This window comes from Trypanosoma cruzi, genomic scaffold, assembly GCF_000209065.1.
Source record: "Trypanosoma cruzi strain CL Brener 1047053512515 genomic scaffold, whole genome shotgun sequence".
Taxonomy (NCBI): domain Eukaryota; phylum Euglenozoa; class Kinetoplastea; order Trypanosomatida; family Trypanosomatidae; genus Trypanosoma; species Trypanosoma cruzi.
Window position 1 is genome coordinate 87,169 of NW_001849395.1, and position 18,745 is coordinate 105,913.

The 18,745-nt window shown below is 57.1% G+C and overlaps 5 protein-coding genes across 5 annotated transcripts, besides 12 other annotated features; 4 read left to right on the plus strand and 1 right to left on the minus strand.

The window, feature by feature from the left end:
- Positions 1–1,745: a sequence feature (haploid, Esmeraldo-like haplotype).
- Positions 38–165: a sequence feature (A-rich).
- Positions 1,746–6,483: a sequence feature (areas not merged during assembly with more than two copies in the genome that could not be assigned to a particular haplotype).
- Tc00.1047053504557.10 (UDP-Gal or UDP-GlcNAc-dependent glycosyltransferase, putative) lies at positions 2,125–3,270 on the plus strand (the record flags this gene model as incomplete). Its single annotated transcript, XM_804237.1, has 1 exon — positions 2,125–3,270. One exon carries the CDS (start codon positions 2,125–2,127, stop codon positions 3,268–3,270), a length of 1,146 nt encoding a protein of 381 aa, XP_809330.1.
- Tc00.1047053504557.20 (UDP-Gal or UDP-GlcNAc-dependent glycosyltransferase, putative) lies at positions 4,706–5,839 on the plus strand (the record flags this gene model as incomplete). Its single annotated transcript, XM_804238.1, has 1 exon — positions 4,706–5,839. The coding sequence occupies one exon, from the start codon at positions 4,706–4,708 to the stop codon at positions 5,837–5,839; it is 1,134 nt and encodes a 377-aa protein (XP_809331.1).
- Positions 6,484–7,595: a sequence feature (heterozygous, Esmeraldo-like haplotype).
- Positions 7,463–7,728: a mobile genetic element.
- Positions 7,596–10,605: a sequence feature (areas not merged during assembly with more than two copies in the genome that could not be assigned to a particular haplotype).
- Positions 10,606–11,628: a sequence feature (heterozygous, Esmeraldo-like haplotype).
- Positions 10,859–11,410, plus strand: Tc00.1047053504557.40 (uncharacterized protein; the record flags this gene model as incomplete). Its single annotated transcript, XM_804239.1, has 1 exon — positions 10,859–11,410. The coding sequence occupies one exon, from the start codon at positions 10,859–10,861 to the stop codon at positions 11,408–11,410; it is 552 nt and encodes a 183-aa protein (XP_809332.1).
- Positions 11,589–17,990, plus strand: Tc00.1047053504557.50 (dispersed gene family protein 1 (DGF-1), putative; the record flags this gene model as incomplete). The annotated part of the gene is made up of 1 exon (XM_804240.1): positions 11,589–17,990. One exon carries the CDS (start codon positions 11,589–11,591, stop codon positions 17,988–17,990), a length of 6,402 nt encoding a protein of 2,133 aa, XP_809333.1.
- Positions 11,629–11,802: a sequence feature (haploid, Esmeraldo-like haplotype).
- Positions 11,803–17,901: a sequence feature (areas not merged during assembly with more than two copies in the genome that could not be assigned to a particular haplotype).
- Positions 16,503–16,553: a microsatellite.
- Positions 17,902–18,745: a sequence feature (heterozygous, Esmeraldo-like haplotype).
- Positions 17,956–17,978: a microsatellite.
- Positions 18,135–18,710, minus strand: Tc00.1047053504557.60 (hypothetical protein, conserved; the record flags this gene model as incomplete). Its single annotated transcript, XM_804241.1, has 1 exon — positions 18,135–18,710. One exon carries the CDS (start codon positions 18,708–18,710, stop codon positions 18,135–18,137), a length of 576 nt encoding a protein of 191 aa, XP_809334.1.

Consider the following 18,745-nt stretch of genomic DNA (forward strand, 5'->3'; position numbering starts at 1 on the left):
TTTTTTTCAACGAATGAAACGTTGCGGGGGATGCAGCAAAAAAAAAAAAAAAAAAAAAAAAAAAAGAGAAAAGAGAAAAAAGAGAAAACAAACAAAAACGGAAAAAAGAACATAAACAAGAAGAAAGAAGAAGAAGAAAGGAAAAAAAAAAAAGAAAAAAAAAAATATATTTTTTCTTTGCGTTCATCTACATATACGTTTTATTAGTGTTTTTTTTTGTTTTTTTTTTTTAAATTCCTTTGGCGTCTATTTGTGTGTAGTTTGCTCCGCTGTGAGTGGCCTCTTTTTTTTTTTTTTCCCTTTCTTCTTTCTCCGCTTGTTTTGCAAGCGGTGGCCGTGGGGAAAAGGGCGATGGGTCCATTTTCCCCAACGTTTACCTGCACGCTCTTTGTGCGTGTGGGATTGGTGTTTTTGACACTGTTTTTACTATCCTGTGCTTTCTTCTTCTTCTTCTCCCTTTGAGGAGCAGGTGGTTTTTACAGGAGCTCCCAGACTGTTGGCGGCGTGGGCAAGGCATGAAGGACACCTACCGGGTGGGAAACGCCACCTCGACACGATAAATACTCATTGCACGTATATAAAAAAACAAGTTCCATTGCGTTTGGCCGATGCGGGCTTTCGTGCTTTGTTGTTTATTGCGCAGCCATACTTGTTTTCCCTGAAGCGTGGGGATTCTTATTGCTATTTTCCACCATGTTGGCTTTTTGTCGTGTCTTCTATTCTTGTAAATGCCTGAGGTCTTCGTCGCTTGCTTTGCAAACTGGCTCTTCCTTGCGCGTGCTTAAAACCTTGTTGCCGGAGCTGCACGTGCGCAGAAACAACCCTGCTGACGCTTTCTCGTAAAGAATTTGCCCGATCTAAGGCCTGACAAACGAATAATTCGGTGTCATGGCGATGACCCACAGCACAAGAACGCTGACCGCCATCGCCAAGCACTTCCGCCTCACACCAAGTGGAGATATGAAAGGGAGCCCCGGCCCCCGGAGAGGGAGCCGCAGCGAAGGACGCAAAACACAACCACGCCACACAGCCGCACCGGGAAAGCGCGGTGGCACGTCAATCTGTTGTTGCCGAGAATAAGTAAAAGAACAAACCAATGAATGAGGACATGGGAGTGAGAAGACACATACCAGGAGCATCTAAGCTCCGTCGCATTTGCGAAGGGCTTTGCGTTTTCTCGCCGCGCGGAGGCAATGTTGGGCGCAGAGCGGTTCCACCTTGAAAAGAAACTGCGCCAGCATCTTTGTGAAGTAAATCCTCTTCACTTCCTCGGTTCCCGCTCCATGCTTTTTTTTTTTTTTTTTGGAGCCAGCGGATCCGGAGAGCGGAGTATACGCAGAGTTTTCCCATCGCAATGTTGGCGTCGGCCGTTTTCCGCGACGCTCGGTCCCTGATTGTTCCGCGTTTGAATACCCCATCGTGGCGCCAGGGGCCCGCCACCGAGGGACGCGGGCGCGACTTTTCGGGAGGCCGAAAGCCAACCATTCCGCAGCGCAGCGCTCCGGACCTCCGTCGCTGCCGCGCCGGGATTTGGTCGCTGCCACGCTGCCAATGCATAGGCGTAAATCCCGCAAATGCTAGCGGCATTCTTGTGGGGGTAAAGTGTCTGACGAAGGGGCCGTGGTGGGAAATACCTGCGGAAGGCGGCACCGCGCGTATCACGGTCAATTGCCAGGCCTGACGGAGAGGGGAACCACAGCCAGTCACCTCCACACCCCGGTCGTGTGGGCGGACCGGGAGACACACGATCCAGGTCCTCCAGGACAAAGCGAAGAGCCCAACTGGAGACCCTTCTCCTGGCAATGCCGGCCGCCCCAGCGTGCCACCACGGCCAATTGGACCCAGTATTGTCGGGGAAGCAAAGAGCCAGCAATGTTTCCCTCATGGCGCTGTTTTTGGCACAGGGCCGGCGGCATCCACCAGCGCCCAAGCCAGCCGCGTGTTGCCGGGTCAAATTACAGCCCCATGGTGTCCGGGGGCACGCGTTGCCGTGCCAAGTGCGGTCCATAGAATTTATCTGCTAAATGGCTGGAAAAACAAAACAAAACTGAGAAGAATTCTCTCATGCCCCTACACACTCTTTGCCCCTTTCATTTTGCCTAGCCTCTCTCAAGAAAAACGACTATGGCGAATCCGAAACTGCCGACGATGAAGCGTAAGCTGAGGCGTAAGCTGAAGCGAGTTGCTTTGCTGTTGATTCTCTTTATTGCGGCCACGACTGTTCTGTTCCTCAGGCTTGACACCACTGCCGATGATGACGCGTCGGGACCCAACAACCCCCGCCACTCGCGAGCCGCCGCCGCGGACGACGCAGCACTGGCTTACATCCCACGCAGTGTTGTGGACAAGTGGAGCCGGCGGGAGTACCTTGTTGTGCTGGGCATTCCCTCCCCGGACAACGAAGAGAGGCGAACACGACGCAACCTGCAGCGGACGACTTGCTGGCGGTTCCCCGGTGTGGCGACGAGAGCGAACGACTTCACCGGTGCGATGCTCGTGCTGTATGTTCTTGGGCGACACCCGTCGCACGGCTACAACTACTCTGCCGCGCTGCTGGAGGAGGCGGCGCAGTGGAACGATGTGGTTGCGCTGCCAATGAAAGAGGGCCGTGTGACGACGAAGAAAAAGATTTGTGGCGGTGGCTCCTGGGGCGATGAGGCGGAGATAGGTATGACGCGCAAGACGTACATGTGGTTTGACCTTGCGGTTCGCCTGTTCCCGACAGCGGGGTACATCGCTAAGGGCGATGACGACATGTTTCTTCGTGTGCCGCTGTTTGTTGCTCACCTGCGCCTCCTGCCGCGCCGAGGGATCTACATGGGCATCCATGGAGGATCAGCATTATGGGTGAAGGGTCGTTCCGTAGGTGCAAAATTTATGATTGGCTGGTGCTACACCTTGTCGAGGGATGTGGCGGAGGCGTTGGTTTCGTACAAGCCGCTGCGGCGCCTGGCGTACCTACCGTACAGCAAGGAAAGTGAGGAAGAGTTTATTTCAATTCATATGCAGCACGAGGATGTGATGGTCGGGTGGGTTCTTGAGAGGGTAATAAATTACCAGCCAATGATATACGTCAAGGTGCTGCCGTGTCATTTCCATGATGCCCGTAATGGCACGGGGCACTCACAGGTGTTGCCGACCTCGATGGGTGTCCATCACGTGCGGGAGGACGACTACGCTGCGCTGATGGCGCGCTTCGGCAACGACACATCGCCTGCCGCCCGTGTGTCACGGGTCTCAGAGGACGTGATATACCCCTCTTGTGATTGATATATGAAGGAGATGCCTTTTTATTTACTCTGAATGTATTGTATAATTATTTGGTGTGCCCCAGTTGATTTTCTATGTACTTTGCGGCCGAATGACGTGAAATGTGTCATTGACCGCTCCGTGCCCCTGTGGAGCGTGCCACTCCCTGCCCTTGACTTGCGTGCGGAGCGCTGTGGTGGAGGCGGTGGGCGCCCGTAGTGTTGGGCTGCTGACGAGCCTCCGCTGGGAGCACGTGGCGTGGATGTGAGTGTGCGGGCCGGGCCACCAATGAACAATGTATATGGTTTTGTTTTGTTCTCATATTATTATACCGTTTATTTGCGGTTGGGGGATGGATGGGATTTGTTGTTTCTTTTTTTGCTCCGGCCTTTTCCACGCCTGAGCCCTCATCTCGCGGTGGGTGCTTGTGGTTGGGAGGACTTGGGGCTGTCTTCTCGTGCGTTCGTGTGGTGTCTTTGTGAACGGAGCGCCTCACGGTGCGACTGCCGCCAGTGCTGGTGGTGAGGCTCCCGGCGTGTGTGGGAGAGTGCGTGCCGTGACGCCCTCCCCGCCGCTGGTGCGCCCGTGGGCACGACAAAGCCAACGGCCCACCGCCCCTTGCTTGTTGATGGCGCGGCTTCCCCTTTTTTTCTTCCCCGCGTGTTCTCTTGTAGCAGTGTGCACAGTGTAGGGGCGGCGCTGCTGCACGAGCCGTGTGACGGTTGCGCGCCGGTGGAGCGTGCCACGGTGTGGGCGACTGCGAGCTGGCGAGTGCGGCTTCCCACAGGAGGACGCCGCGGGGCTCTCTCCTTCACGCACTCCCCGCGCCCATGCGAGTGTGTTGTGCCGAGTCCGCCGACTGGAGAGAGGAGGGGCTGCTGTGGTGGGCTCCTGGACGCACAGAGCGCCGCGAGCAGCGAGGGGCCTTCACGGCTGCGGCGCGGGCGGACGAGAAGCAGACGACGGACGGGGGACGGGCTTGCGGCGGCACCCTGCGCTGTGCGGGGCGCTGCTGGTTCCACCCGAGAGAAGTGCGGACGCGCGCTCCGCTTCTGGTGGCGTCTTCGGTTGGCGCGTGCTCTCGCGGAGGGCTTTTTTTGCGGTGGATGCCGCCGGTAGCCGTACGCACTGGCAATGCCGGCCGCCCCAGCGTGCCACCACGGCCAATTGGACCCAGTATTGTCGGGGAAGCAAAGAGCCAGCAATGTTTCCCTCATGGCGCTGTTTTTGGCACAGGGCCGGCGGCATCCACCAGCGCCCAAGCCAGCCGCGTGTTGCCGGGTCAAATTACAGCCCCATGGTGTCCGGGGGCACGCGTTGCCGTGCCAAGTGCGGTCCATAGAATTTATCTGCTAAATGGCTGGAAAAACAAAACAAAACTGAGAAGAATTCTCTCATGCCCCTACACTCACTCCGCCCCTTTCATTTTGCCTAGCCTCTCTCAAGAAAAGCGACCATGGCGAATCCGAAACTGCCGACGATGAGGCGTAAGCTGAAGCGAGTTGCCTTGCTGTTGATTCTCTTTATTGCGGCCACGACTGTTCTGTTCCTCAGGCTTGACACCACTGCCGATGATGACGCGTCGGGACCCAACAACCCCCGCCACTCGCGAGCCGCCGCCGCGGACGACGCAGCACTGGCTTACATCCCACGCACTGCTGTGGACAAGTGGAGCCGGCGGGAGTACCTTGTTGTGCTGGGCATTCCCTCCCCGGACAACGAAGAGAGGCGAACACGACGCAACCTGCAGCGGACGACTTGCTGGCGGTTCCCCGGTGTGGCGACGAGAGCGAACGACTTCACCGGTGCGATGCTCGTGCTGTATGTTCTTGGGCGACACCCGTCGCACGGCTACAACTACTCTGCCGCGCTGCTGGAGGAGGCGGCGCAGTGGAACGATGTGGTTGCGCTGCCAATGAAAGAGGGCCGTGTGGCGACGAAGAAAAAGATTTGTGGCGGTGGCTCCTGGGGCGATGAGGCGGAGATAGGTATGACGCGCAAGACGTACATGTGGTTTGACCTTGCGGTTCGCCTGTTCCCGACAGCGGGGTACATCGCTAAGGGCGATGACGACATGTTTCTTCGTGTGCCGCTGTTTGTTGCTCACCTGCGCCTCCTGCCGCGCCGAGGGATCTACATGGGAAGCCACATGGGTCTTTCGACTTTTGTGAAAAGGGGTTTACCAGGTAGCGCGTTTATGGTTGGCTGGTGCTACACCTTGTCGAGGGATGCGGCGGAGGCGTTGGTTTCGTACAAGCCGCTGCGGCGCCTGGCGTACCTACCGTACAGCAAGGAACGTGAGGAAGAGTTTGCACTGCTCCGGTTTCACCGCGAGGACATGATGGTTGGGTGGGTTCTTGAGAGGGTAATAAAGTACCAGCCAATGATATACGTCAAGGTGCTGCCGTGTCATTTCCATGACGCCCGTAGTGTCACGGGGCACTCACAGGTGTTGCCGACCTCGATGTGTGTCCATCACGTGCGGGAGGACGACTACGCTGCGCTGATGGCGCGCTTTGGCAACGACACTTCGCCTGCCGCCCGTGTGTCACGGGTCTCAGAGGACGTAATATATCCCGTGTGCGATTGATATATGAAGGAGATGCTTTTTTATTTACTCTGAATGTATTGTATAATTATTTTGTGTGCCCCAGTTGATTCTCTATTTACTTTGCGGCCGAATGACGTGAAATGTGTCATTGACCGCCCCGTGCCCCTGTGGAGCGTGCCACTCCCTGCCCTTGACTTGCGTGCGGAGCGCTGTGGTGGAGGCGGTGGGCGCCCGTAGTGTTGGGCTGCTGACGAGCCTCCGCTGGGAGCACGTGGCGTGGATGTGAGTGTGCGGGCCGGGCCACCAATGAACAATGTATATGGTTTTGTTTTGTTCTCATATTATTATACCGTTTATTTGCGGTTGGGGGATGGATGGGATTTGTTGTTTCTTTTTTTGCTCCGGCCTTTTCCACGCCTGAGCCCTCATCTCGCGGTGGGTGCTTGTGGTTGGGAGGACTTGGGGCTGTCTTCTCGTGCGTTCGTGTGGTGTCTTTGTGAACGGAGCGCCTCACGGTGCGACTGCCGCCAGTGCTGGTGGTGAGGCTCCCGGCGTGTGTGGGAGAGTGCGTGCCGTGACGCCCTCCCCGCCGCTGGTGCGCCCGTGGGCACGACAAAGCCAACGGCCCACCGCCCCTTGCTTGTTGATGGCGCGGCTTCCCCTTTTTTTCTTCCCCGCGTGTTCTCTTGTAGCAGTGTGCACAGTGTAGGGGCGGCGCTGCTGCACGAGCCGTGTGACGGTTGCGCGCCGGTGGAGCGTGCCACGGTGTGGGCGACTGCGAGCTGGCGAGTGCGGCTTCCCACAGGAGGACGCCGCGGGGCTCTCTCCTTCACGCACTCCCCGCGCCCATGCGAGTGTGTTGTGCCGAGTCCGCCGACTGGAGAGAGGAGGGGCTGCTGTGGTGGGCTCCTGGACGCACAGAGCGCCGCGAGCAGCGAGGGGCCTTCACGGCTGCGGCGCGGGCGGACGAGAAGCAGACGACGGACGGGGGACGGGCTTGCGGCGGCACCCTGCGCTGTGCGGGGCGCTGCTGGTTCCACCCGAGAGAAGTGCGGACGCGCGCTCCGCTTCTGGTGGCGTCTTCGGTTGGCGCGTGCTCTCGCGGAGGGCTTTTTTTGCGGTGGATGCCGCCGGTAGCCGTACGCACTGGCAATGCCGGCCGCCCCAGCGTGCCACCACGGCCAATTGGACCCAGTATTGTCGGGGAAGCAAAGAGCCAGCAATGTTTCCCTCATGGCGCTGTTTTTGGCACAGGGCCGGCGGCATCCACCAGCGCCCAAGCCAGCCGCGTGTTGCCGGGTCAAATTACAGCCCCATGGTGTCCGGGGGCACGCGTTGCCGTGCCAAGTGCGGTCCATAGAATTTATCTGCTAAATGGCTGGAAAAACAAGACATCTCGCGCACTGTTTCTTTGGGGCATGAGAGAATTCTTCTCAGTTTTGTTTGTTATGGGTTGGTGAGATGTTTCATTTTTTTTTTTTCTTTGGTAAGTATACTGGTGGAGGAGAATACTGTTGTCAGAGAGGTTTCATTAGTGCAGAATTTGTGGAAAGGCGGGGTATACTTCTCACCACGTCAGCGTATTCGGACAAAAAAGGCGAAGCAAAAGTTTGTATGCAACTTTGTCAACCGACGTGCAACGACTTTAGGATTTTGGTCCCACCCTGGCGCAGCCGGCCACCTCGACGTGGTGCCGGGGTCTAGCACTCTTTGCCAGGGAGGAAGCCAAGCGCCCGCTGCTCATCCGCAGCGCGCGGAGAGGTGGCAGACGCCGCACAAATGGGTCGGAAGGGCACATGATGCAGCCATTTACATGGCTGCCCGCGGAGCGGTATTTCTATCCGCTGCTGAATTCCATCGGCGCTTACCAGAGCTGCACATTGGAGGTGTAGTTACTACGACTGGTAAGAGCAGAAAAAAAAAAAAGAAATTGCTTCCAAAATTTATTGCGGGTGGTGGCGTTATTTCCAGTGCCAGGCTTTATGGCGTTGGCAACGAATTTATTTCATTGTTCGAAAAGAGGTCTGATGGAGTGTCATACATTCTTGCCTCTGTGCGCCTGAGTGAGCAGAGGAATTGGATAATTGATATGGTGAGGAGCTGGAAGGAAGTGAACACCGCCCCACGGAAGCGCAATTCCAACGGCAAGGTTGGTCTGCGTACAAAGGGTGTGCTTAATGGTCCTGCTCCCACCAAAGGGCTTGTTGGCTGTTTTGTAACGTAACCGGTACCGAGCGGAGGGACGAGTACCTCTGCGTGAACGCAGCCTTTCATGGGGCATTGGCAGGCGCGGAGCGGGGTGTGACGTTCGAATTTGCTGGGCAGGAGATGAGTGGCTTGTCGGCAAAATGGCGCATAAACAGTTGTGTAAATTTGCGAACAACATTTCTACTCTTTTGGCGACAGCGATCAACCATGGTGTGTCAAAGGAGGGCAGCAGTACTGTGCTCTTGCACCTGTTGTACACGAAGGAGAGGAAGTGCGAAGTAAAATTGACAGGTAGGAATCCGGCATTGTCAGACGATGATGACGGTAATTTGGGAACATCAAACACAACGTAACAGGTGGCCGTAAGAATGGGTATAAGCGACGAATGTTATGTGCACGTGTTGGTGGGAAGGCTATTTACTAAGAGGTCTATTCTGGCTTTCTGCTCAATTCGAGTAGGAACTCACGGAATTCTACATTGGTGGGGAACAGCAGGATGACGGGAGGGAGCAGTCCTTTGACGGTGCGCAACTTTTTTTTTTTTTTTGTACAACCGCGAACTGGCGGAGAAAGACATCGAGAGAATCACAGTCGGCAAAGACACGCTTCCAATACCAGCTGCTGCTGGCTAATCAAACACAGAGTTGGAGGATCAGACGGTATCCGGCGGTGCTTTGAAGGCTACCTCCGAACGGATCTCTGAGGCAATTTCCGTTAACGATGTTGTTGTGCCTAAAGTGTATCCATCCGCGGTTACGAGGTCTGTTTCTCAGGCAGAAGGGCACTAAGGAAACTGTTTCTGGGAATACTTTCACCCAGGAAACGGTAAATTCACCACCACTTTATGCACCCAAGTTCCCAATACATGCAGAGGAACAACTGCGAACCGACGAAGACGAATGAGCCAAAAAAAGAAAAATGCACAAACACTGCCTGCAACGGCAACGAAAAGCGATGAACTCATTGATGCTGGATTATCCTGTGGGGATCATATCTCTTCCACGACGAAAGATGAAAAGAAGGAAAAGGGAAGGTGGTGGCGAAAGAAGAGCCGACTGGTGATGGTGAATCGAGGTCGCCGCAGCAAGAGGCCACTGTGCGCCAACTGCGGCAAGGCAATCCGCTTACGGCTGAGAGTGAAGATGTGCCGTCCCAGGTACCTGAAGCCCGCAGTGAAAAGCACACGACTGACCTCAAAGAAGAGGACGCTGCTCGCGAGACAACAGTGGGTCTAGATACCAGTCCTGCTCCACACAATGGCGCCGAACGGAATTCCACGAAGGGCATCCCCAAGAATTCCTAGTCTGGTGCAGCTGAAATTCCTTTTGGAAACGATAAGGAGGGTCGACAAAGGGAGTTGACACTGCACAGGCTAATAAAAGCACCACCTTTGAAACGGATGCGATTCGCTGAACGCACGATGTGGCACCGTCCTCTGGTGACTGCACAGTTAATTTCTGGAACATTACTGGCTTGAGACTCCATGGAGGAAACGGTGACACCACCGTGCATGGATGTGTGACTCGCGTATTACTGCTTTTTCTGCTGGGGTTGTGGGGAATGACGGCTCTCATTTGAATAAAAAGGGAGGGATGAATTTGCGAGGCCTCATGGGAAATGACAAATTTTTGTTTCCCGGAGCTATTTTTTGCACCTTGAGGAATCTTTTTTATTTTTTATTTTTGTTGGGAGGGAAAGTTTTTTTTTTTTTTAATCTCATTTTTACTTTTTCTTTCCACTGGTGCTTTTGTGGGATAATCGGCATTCCATTTTTTTTTTTTTTTTGCCCCAATACTCGTTTCCCATACAAATTGCCATGAGTGACGGGTTTCCCTGTTTGTTTCCCTTTCTTTTCTGCCTCCACGCGATGGAGAGTTCACTGCCGTGCGTCCCACGGATGGCAAAGCTGACGCGTCGAAGACAAGGCCGAATGCCGCATTAAATTTGCTGGGCGCGTGGGCTCGTGCAGCAGGGCGATCTATTTTTTCATTGCGCAGGTAATACTCATGCGCACATACACACACAGTCTTATTATTCTTTTTGACACGCGAAATAAAATTATCTGCTGGGGTAATTCTGTTTTATTCTTTTTTTTTTTCCTTGGGGTACTGCTTGAATCTTTTTCCATTGGAGCTTGTTCTACTGCAAAGCACTGCGGCTCACTTTTTTTTTCTGCCGCTTCCACTTCTACTTTGTGTCACCGAGTTCCGTTGATTGTTCCTCTGCCGGCTTTGCTGCTGACATGCGCCATTACTTTTTATTTCCTGCTAGAGGCACCGATGGTCCGCGAGGGCGGCTACTTGTGTTCCTCTCTGCAATGACGCGGGGGTGGCTGGGTGCACTCGGAGGGGAGCGGATGGTTTGCGCATGGCTCTTTCTTGCTGTGCGACGTGGGTGGCGTTGCTTGTGAGTACATTTGTGAGCTTTTTTGCGACCGCTGCTAGGCCACGCAGTCAATACAAGAGGCTCTGCGGCGTGCGTGCGGATGTGTGAGTGTCCGCTTGATGCCCAGCACTGTGCCGCTCGCCGGAGAGTTGCTGCTGATGCGCTGTTGTTGTAGTGGGCGCTGTGCGTGTGCGGCACCGACGCTTCAGCTGTGGGTAGCGCAGTGGGTCCTTTCGCTGTACCCGTTGTTGTGGACTGCGACACGTCTGCGATGATGTGCGTGAGTGGGGACGACCGCGCATGATGCGGAGAGTTGTGTGCGGTCCACACGGCGCATTGTAGCTGCAGCAGCGAGTGGCTGTTTGTGGCGTGGGTGGCCTTTCTCACGTTCTGCCAGGCACCGGTGCCTTGCGAGGAGGGATTGTGGGAGCCCGCTGTGTCACTTCTCGACGTGTTTTGGGAGTGATGTTTGTTGGCGTGCAGGAAATTGGCCTGACGCGAGGAAAAACAACAATTGGTGTGGATCCTTTCCCCTGTGTCTGGCTGCTCGTCTTCCGCTTTCCCTTTCTGTGTATGCCGTGTGCGCGCAATATGCCTGGACGCTGTTCGTCGTGCAACGCCGAATTGCGTAAGCGAGAAACAGCCATTCTTTGTTGGCAGAAGATACGCTCTCTACGTCTTTTTGTGCCACCAGCGCTTTCTTTTGCGCGCTCGATGGATGCGGTTGTAACGTCGCCACGTGGTACTGTCTCGGCCCTTGTTTGTATTTCAAGGCATCGGGGTTGCCATGCGATGGAGTTGTTCGGGCAAAAGCGATATGCCAATGGTCATGTGCCTCTTCTCCGGGATCGCGCCACTCGTCATGGTGGTTGTGTGAGGCTGCGTTGGCGGTGGGAGGGCGATGGTGTCACTGGCGTGGTTGTGTCTGAGCTTTTTTCTGTCGTTTTTTGTGCATTGGCGGGGACTGACTGCGGCCGGATGCTTCTGCGCGCCACTGTGTTTGGTTACTATTGTTGATTCCTCTTTCTTTTTTGACCAAACAGTTAGAGATACCCTTGCTTGACCAGCGCAATTACCTTTTCAAGGTGTTAGGCATTACTTGCGGTATTAGGAATGGTATTAGAGGGATAACGATCTGGCAGAATTGTGTTTCTGGATTTGCCATCTTTAGGTAGGGATTTGCTAAGCAAGAGGAATGGTCGACGGGGCGAGTGCGACACACCGCGACAGCTCTGTTGGTAACTGTTTTGGTCGGTGGATGTGGTCTGCGGTGGGTGCGTGTCCGCGCAGCCGGCACCGCGAGCGGCGCAGGGTCATTGCGGCCGTGCGTGTGGCGCTGCTCGTGGTGTTGGCGCTGGTTGCGGCGGCGTGGATGCCCGCGGTGCATGCGGTGGTGCTGCGACTGCGGGGCGGCACGGTGGACAGAGCCATCACGGTTGGCCGCGCCGTGGGCACGGTGCTGATGGACGGCGTGTCCATCACGAACGGCGTGGCTGTTGTGTTCGACGTTGCGGCGATGCTTCCCGGCACACTGCGCATCGAACTGAGGAACTGCGTGTGCGACGGCGGTGCGCAGATCTACGTGCGGGGCCACAGCGGCGAGCCGGCGAGTGACCGGAGCCTGGAGGTGAGCGTGAGCGGGCTGTCTGGGGGCTACTGCTCGCTTGTGTTTGTGCACAACCTGCCGGCACACACGAACGTGACGGTCCGTGACTCGACGATTGTGACGCCGGGGCCGATGCGCTACTCGCAGCTGAGCGGGCTGACGAACGCGGTGGCGTCGCCGCTTGTGCTGCACGCGACGTCGCTGTTGCAGTCGCAGCTGCGTGTGAGCAGCACTGTGCTGAGGTCGTTGCAGGCGGGCGGGTCGGCGGTGTACGTTGGCGGCGGCGCGGAACTGCTGTCGAGCGCGGTAGTGCTTGACGGCGTGTCGCTGGAGGCGTCGGGTGGTCAGACGGCGTCCGCGATGCATGTGGCGTCCTCGTCGCGTCTCAGTCTGCGTAACCACTCGGTGTTCTCTGTGACGAACGTTTCGGTTGTGAGCAGCGGCGGCGGCATTGTGCTTGGCGAGCGCCTTGCGGTGCTTGACTCGGTGCTGCGCTTTGTGCGCGTCGAGGGGTCTGTTGCGTCGTCGCTGGTGCGCTGCGACGGTGGGACGGTCGGTGTCGGCGGGTGGCTGGAGCTGCGCGACGTGTGGGCGGTGGGTGAGGCGTCGTCTGTGGCGTCGCTGTCGGGGGTTACGCTGAGCGGCGGCACCGTGTCGATTGCGCGCTGCACTGCCGCCGGCGCGACGCTCTTCTCCGGGCCGACGATCACGAGCGGCGCCGTGTGGGTGCAGTGCAACCGTGCTGGCGGCCGGGTGCTGCAGAGCAGCGGCGACTACCGCTCTGCCGGCCTGCCCTCCGTGAGCGTGGTGCCGTGCGACGGCTGTGCGGCTGCGCTGGCGTGCTTCGATGCGCTGACTGCTTCGTTCTCCGACTGTGTGTGCAGCTGCCGCGCCGGCGGTGTGGGCGAGGCGTGCCTGCCGTTCGACGTGCCGCCTGCGAGGGCCGGTGGTGGTTCGCAGGACTGCGTGAGTGGCGTGACGCTGACGGAGTCCGTGACGGTTGGCGGTGGGCGTGCGACGGCGTGCTTCGACTCGGTGGTGTTCAGCGGGTCAATCACTGTGACGGTGGACCTGCGCTCGATGGATGCGTTCGCTGACGCGCTGAACGTGACGCTGCGACACTGCGTGCTTGCGGGCGGTGTGCGGCTGCGGATTGGTGGCCTCAGCGAGAGCACGGCGCGCCTGATGCCCCGCGCTCTCGTCAACATGACGAACGTGACGTTGCTGGAGGGAACGGTCGTGCTGCATGGCGCGATGCCGCTGCACTCGAGTGTGCTGATGGCGAACTCAACGCTGCGTGCGACAGTTGGCGGGTCGCGGTACGTGCCGACGACACCTGGCCATGCGGGATTGAGGTGTGGCCCCACGCTTGTCCTGGACGGCGTCCGGCTTCTGTCGACGCGGTTTGTCATGACGCGGTCGACGCTGGTGTGTGGCGGCGCCTCGTGCGCTACGTTCCTCGTGGAGCGCGGCCTTGGCGTGAACCTGTCCAGCGTCTTCTACATGGACAACTGCGCTGTTATTTCGGAGACGTACGTGATGTACGCTCTTGCGTCGGACCTGCGTGTCAGCGGCGGCTCCGTGTTCTCCATACAGAACAGCTCATGGAGCGCGCTGAGCATCGAATACTACAAAGGTGCGTGTGTGTTTGAGGACGTTGCGGTGGATGGCGGCAGCGTGCTGCAGGTTGTGTCCGGCACGTTCCGTCTCGGCTTTGCCATGCTCATCACAAACGTGCTGGCCGTGACTGGTGGCAGTTGGCTCGTGCACCGCGGCAACGAGTTCCGCACCGCCTACGTTTTGTACGTGGCCGACGAGAATGGCGTTGCGTTTTGCGATCGGAGTGTGTGGTCAATACTTCAGAACGACTTCACGTATGGCTCGTACTCGTCATCCATTGTACGTATGACAAGCAAGTGGTTACCACCATCCGACTCGCGCCTGACCATCTACGGTGTGTGCAACGAGGCAAAAGGCTCTCATGTGACAGATTACGGAGAAGACCTCAATATTGGGACGCCCGTGACGGTGTTGGACTGTGGCGTGTGCACTGTGGACGCCGAGTGCTTTGCAGCGAGGACGAGCGGCATCAGCGGCTGTGAGTGCGTTTGCGCTGCTGGTGGCTACGGTGGCACTTGTCTACCAGCTGCGGTTCCGGACGGCCTTGGACCGTTCCCGCTCTCAGATGCGAAGGACACGGAGGTCCGCTGCGTGCACGGTGGCAGCATCAGCTCCGTGGACTATCCTGATCCCGGTGTGCGTGGTCTGTGCTTTGTCAACGTGACTTTCACCGCCGCGATCGTGCTGGACCTCTCGCGTTTCGACGCACCGGAGCAGACACTCAACATTACGCTGCTGCAGTGCGTCCTCGTGGGCCTGTCGGTCAGGGGGAGTGGTGGGCGTGTGCACGTGAGCGTGACATCTTCGATGCTGGATTCTGGTGAGTTGGAGTTCAGGGGTTATTTTGGCACTGGATCCCAGATAATGGTGGCGGGCAGTGCGATTGTGTCGACGTTGAGCTACGCTATTGCCTTCTCGGATTTTTTTCTCGGTGCGACCTCGACGCTGTTGCTAATTGAAAACCGCATCGAGGGGAATAATAACGCAGTCTATATATCCGACACTGTTGTTGATGGTGGCGGAATCATTGTGAAGGGAAACACGCTGTTATCAACGGCGGATGAGGACGAAGTGCAGACGGCCGCTTTTGTTGGAAATATTGATGTGATGAAGGGCGGCTACATTGACGTTGAGAACAACACGATGAGCTCGGCTAATGGCATTTATTTTTTTGGGGATACAAACGTGGGCTCCGCGGGGCTGCTGAGAGTGGCGGACTGCACTCTTTTTGGCAGAGCGGGGTCTTTTTTTCCCGCGCTGTTGTATTTGGAAGGCTCTGTGACACTTCAGGGTGGTGCGCAGTGGCGTGTGGAGGGCAACAGCGTGAGCGCAGCCTCCCTAATAACTATGGAAGATACCCTGCACGAAATTCTTTTGTCGGGCAGCGGCACTACTGTGGCGCTCGCACACAACCGTCAGGTGGACGGGAGCATTGTCTTTTGCAACCTTTTTGCGTCGAGCATTGTCGTGAAGCCGCCTGCGCGGTTGGTCGTTGGGTGCAACCCGCAGGGCGATGAGGCGTCGTACGACGATGTGTTTCCGGAGGGCGTGGTGGTGTTCGGGTGCGGCACGTGCAACGACGACGCGGCGTGCTACATGCCCGGGACGGAGTCGGTGGACCGCGGCTCGTGCTCGTGCAGCTGCAAGGACGGATGGCATGGCGCGTCGTGTCTTCCCTTCGAGGTGCCCGACACGGTTGTGCCGCCCTTGCCGGAGAGAGCCGTCGACGGCGACACGAGCTGCGTGGTGAACCAGACGCTGATGAGCCTTACGCTGAACATGTGGAAGACGCACCACTGCTACGTGGGCGTGACATTCAGCGGCGTGGGTGCTGTGCTGACGTTTTTTCTTGACAGTATGCCGCTGCATCTCCCCATTAACATCACGATCACTGGGTGCACATTTCTTGAGGGTGCCGCGCTGCAGTTTGTTGGGGGTGCTGAGGCGGCCGAGTCAGCCGGCGTCCTGATCCGTGTGAGCCAGACGGTGATGCGGTCCTCCGTTGTCGCCTTTGCACTTGCCTTCCCGCAGCTCTGCGACATCGCCGTCACGGAGGTTGACGTGGTGCAGTCATCCGCGGTCCATTTGCCGGACACCGTGAACAACATGTGTAGCGTATTGTTGCTGCACGACGTTGTGTTGACTGCTTCTTCACTGTTGGTCAGCAACGTCAGGGCGCATGCCTTGAGGTACGGTGGTTTTGGTTTGTACTCGTTCGGTACGCTGACGCTGGTGGGTGGCAGCTCGCTTTACGCGCGGTACTGCAGCTTTGATGGGTACATGCATCTGTTGTACGTGTACATCCTCAGTGCGAGTGACCACTCCGTTTTTGCGCTGCTCAACAATACGATGGCCTCCGGGACAAGCTTCCTGTATCAGCACCACGGAGTTAGCGTGTCGGATCACAGCGTGTTGCGCGTGGTGGGGAACAGCGGTATCGTGGCCTGCGCCATCTACGCATATAATTTTTGGAGCGTCCAGGAGTCAAGCTGGTTGGATTGGCGCGACAACGATGTGGGAATGGGTGCGATGTTGCAGTTTTTTTTGCTTGATGCTAGTATTAGAATCGACAGTAGCAGTGTGGTGACGCTGACGGGCTGCAATATGGGCTCGACGGGGTTGTCGAGGCCTCTGCTATCGCAGGCTGGGGACGGCTACCGGTTCGTTGCTGGGTGTCTGACGGTTCTTGGACGACTGGTGACGACGGCGGCAGAACTGGAGCTGAACGGCATCACCAACGTGACGACGGTTGCTGCGTGCGGGGAGTGCACGAAGGACGGCGACTGCTTTGCACCGCTGACGACGGCGGTCAGCGACTGCGAGTGCCAGTGCGCTGCAGGAGGACACGGCGATGTGTGCGTCCCGGCGCCTGTGCCTGCTGGCCCGCCGCCGCCACCGCCGCCACCAGTGCCGCCCACACCGCCACCGCCGCCGGTTGGTGAGTGCATCAGCGACATGGAGTACCCCGAGGTGGCGCAGACTGTGGGCAGCGGGCTGTCGTGGCTGTGCTACCGCAACGTGACGTTCAGCGGGGGTGGGATGTTCCTGACGGTGCTGATTGGGGGGATGACGGGCGACGTGGCGAGCGTCACGTTCGATGGATGCACGTGGAGGGACGGCGCCGTGCTGTTGCTGTTGGGCAATGCGTACGCCGCTGTGGGGTCGCTGAAAATCGTCGTTACCGGCAACACGTTCCATGACGCGTTGCTTAGCCCGGAGGGTGGGTTCCCACCGCACACAGACATCACGGTCAGCGGGAACCGCTTCACGGTCACGAGGCTGATTTTTCGTTTGGGTTTGGTCATTGACAGACCGTCGTGTGTTGCGATGAATGAGCTGGCGATCAGCAACGACTCCGCGGTGGTGTTTACTGGCAATGTGTTTCAGACCGTGGCGACGTCGTCAAGCGCCATTAAAGTTGTCAAATATGCGCTTAGGGTGATGTGGCACTCCGTGTTTGCGGTGTTGGGCAACGTGTTTCACATGACTGGCGGCGACAGTACGCTGATACATCTTGAAGGTTATACCGAATTCTTGTCGCTGTGTGTACTGAACAGCTCTGCTGTGGTGATCCGAGGCAACGTTGTGACGAGGCCGGTGCAGTACTTCATGCTGTTTCTTTGGGTATTTTGTGTGGAGTCCCAGTCAGCGGTTGTTTTTCGGGACAACGACATGCAAGGAAGCTCGGCTGTTTTCTTTTCAAGCCACTCTTCCTACATTTACTACAACTCCTGGCTGCAGTTGAGCGGCAACGTCTGCCGCGTGTCCCCAGTGGGTGCTTTTGCTGTTTTGAGCCCCGAGGCGAACCTCCGCGACTCCATGGTGTCCGTGTCCGGCAACCGATTCATGTCCTGCACGGTCACGCCAACAATGCTGCAGATACCCTCATTTTCTAGCGACCTCACAAACGGAGCGATTTTGGCCGCGTGCAACAGTGTGAACGGCGTGGAGGAAGCGAAATACGTTATCCCGTCCGTGTACAACGCCACCGTCCTGACCTGCAGCGACCCATGCACCCTCGCGGCGTTGTGCTTCCCCGCGTACACGACGACGGCCTTGAGTGATGGCTGCGCCTGCACGTGCGCTGAGGGCGGCCACGGCGATGCGTGCCTGCCCGTTGCTGTTCCCGAGCCACCGAGCACCGACGGCGCGGACTTGTGCGTGCGGGACGTGCGTGTGGGTGTGGAGTTGAACGCCGGTCTCGGGACGTCGGTGGTGTGCTACGTTGGTGTGACCTTTTTGGCGGACGCTGTGGTGGACGTGCCGTCGATGTCAGGGAGCGTGCGCGGGGTGGAAGCAAAAACGCTATTCGCGGCTAGCGCGTGGTGCTCCGCCGAAAAAAAAAAAAAAAAAAAGAAACGTGTGAAATGAAGAAACATATGCGGCACCGGGTGCTCTTATAGGGTTTGAATTGTGGCACAGCCGGAGTTCCAATCAGAACCCCCAAATCAAGGCAATGGCAGAAAGGCGAATAAGTGAAGAAAAAAAAAGAATGTGTTGGAGCCTCTCACGTTGCTACACCTCTTCGGTGATGTCGTTCTGTGCCGCGGATTCCCCGGGCAACATTGCCAGCTCCTCTGTCATCGCGGGGTCGAAAACCACCGGATAGAACGGCCCCTGAATCATAGCGCCCGCCTGGAATTGAGTGGTGTGTGGCAGCAGCGGTCCGTTCTGGGTTGCGTACGTCTTACCGCCCATGTAATGTATAAAACAGCAGCGCACGGCGTCCAGCGAGCGATTTCCGTGCGTAGCGAAAAGTGTCAGAGGATGAATGAGAAGGGCCTCGCCGCGCTTCATGTCCACCGTCGCTGGAGGTGTGTCCATGAGCATTTCGCTCTCTTCCTCGTTGGTGATTTCCCAAATGGTGTTTAACTGCTGTGCCTCGTCCTTGGCGGGATCGTAGGGAACAGAAGGAAGCAATCCGCCCTCTCGCCACCGGTGGCTTCCGGGAACCAAGCAAGGGGCTCCACGATCTTTGTTCATTGTATCAAGAGCAATCATGACCGTTACATGATTGACAGGTGTTGTGTGCTGCCAGCGGGCGTAATTTTGCTGCCAGGGAACGCAGGGTCCCTTACGGGCCTCTTTCATAAAGACTTCGTCGTACCATAACCGAACAATAGAGT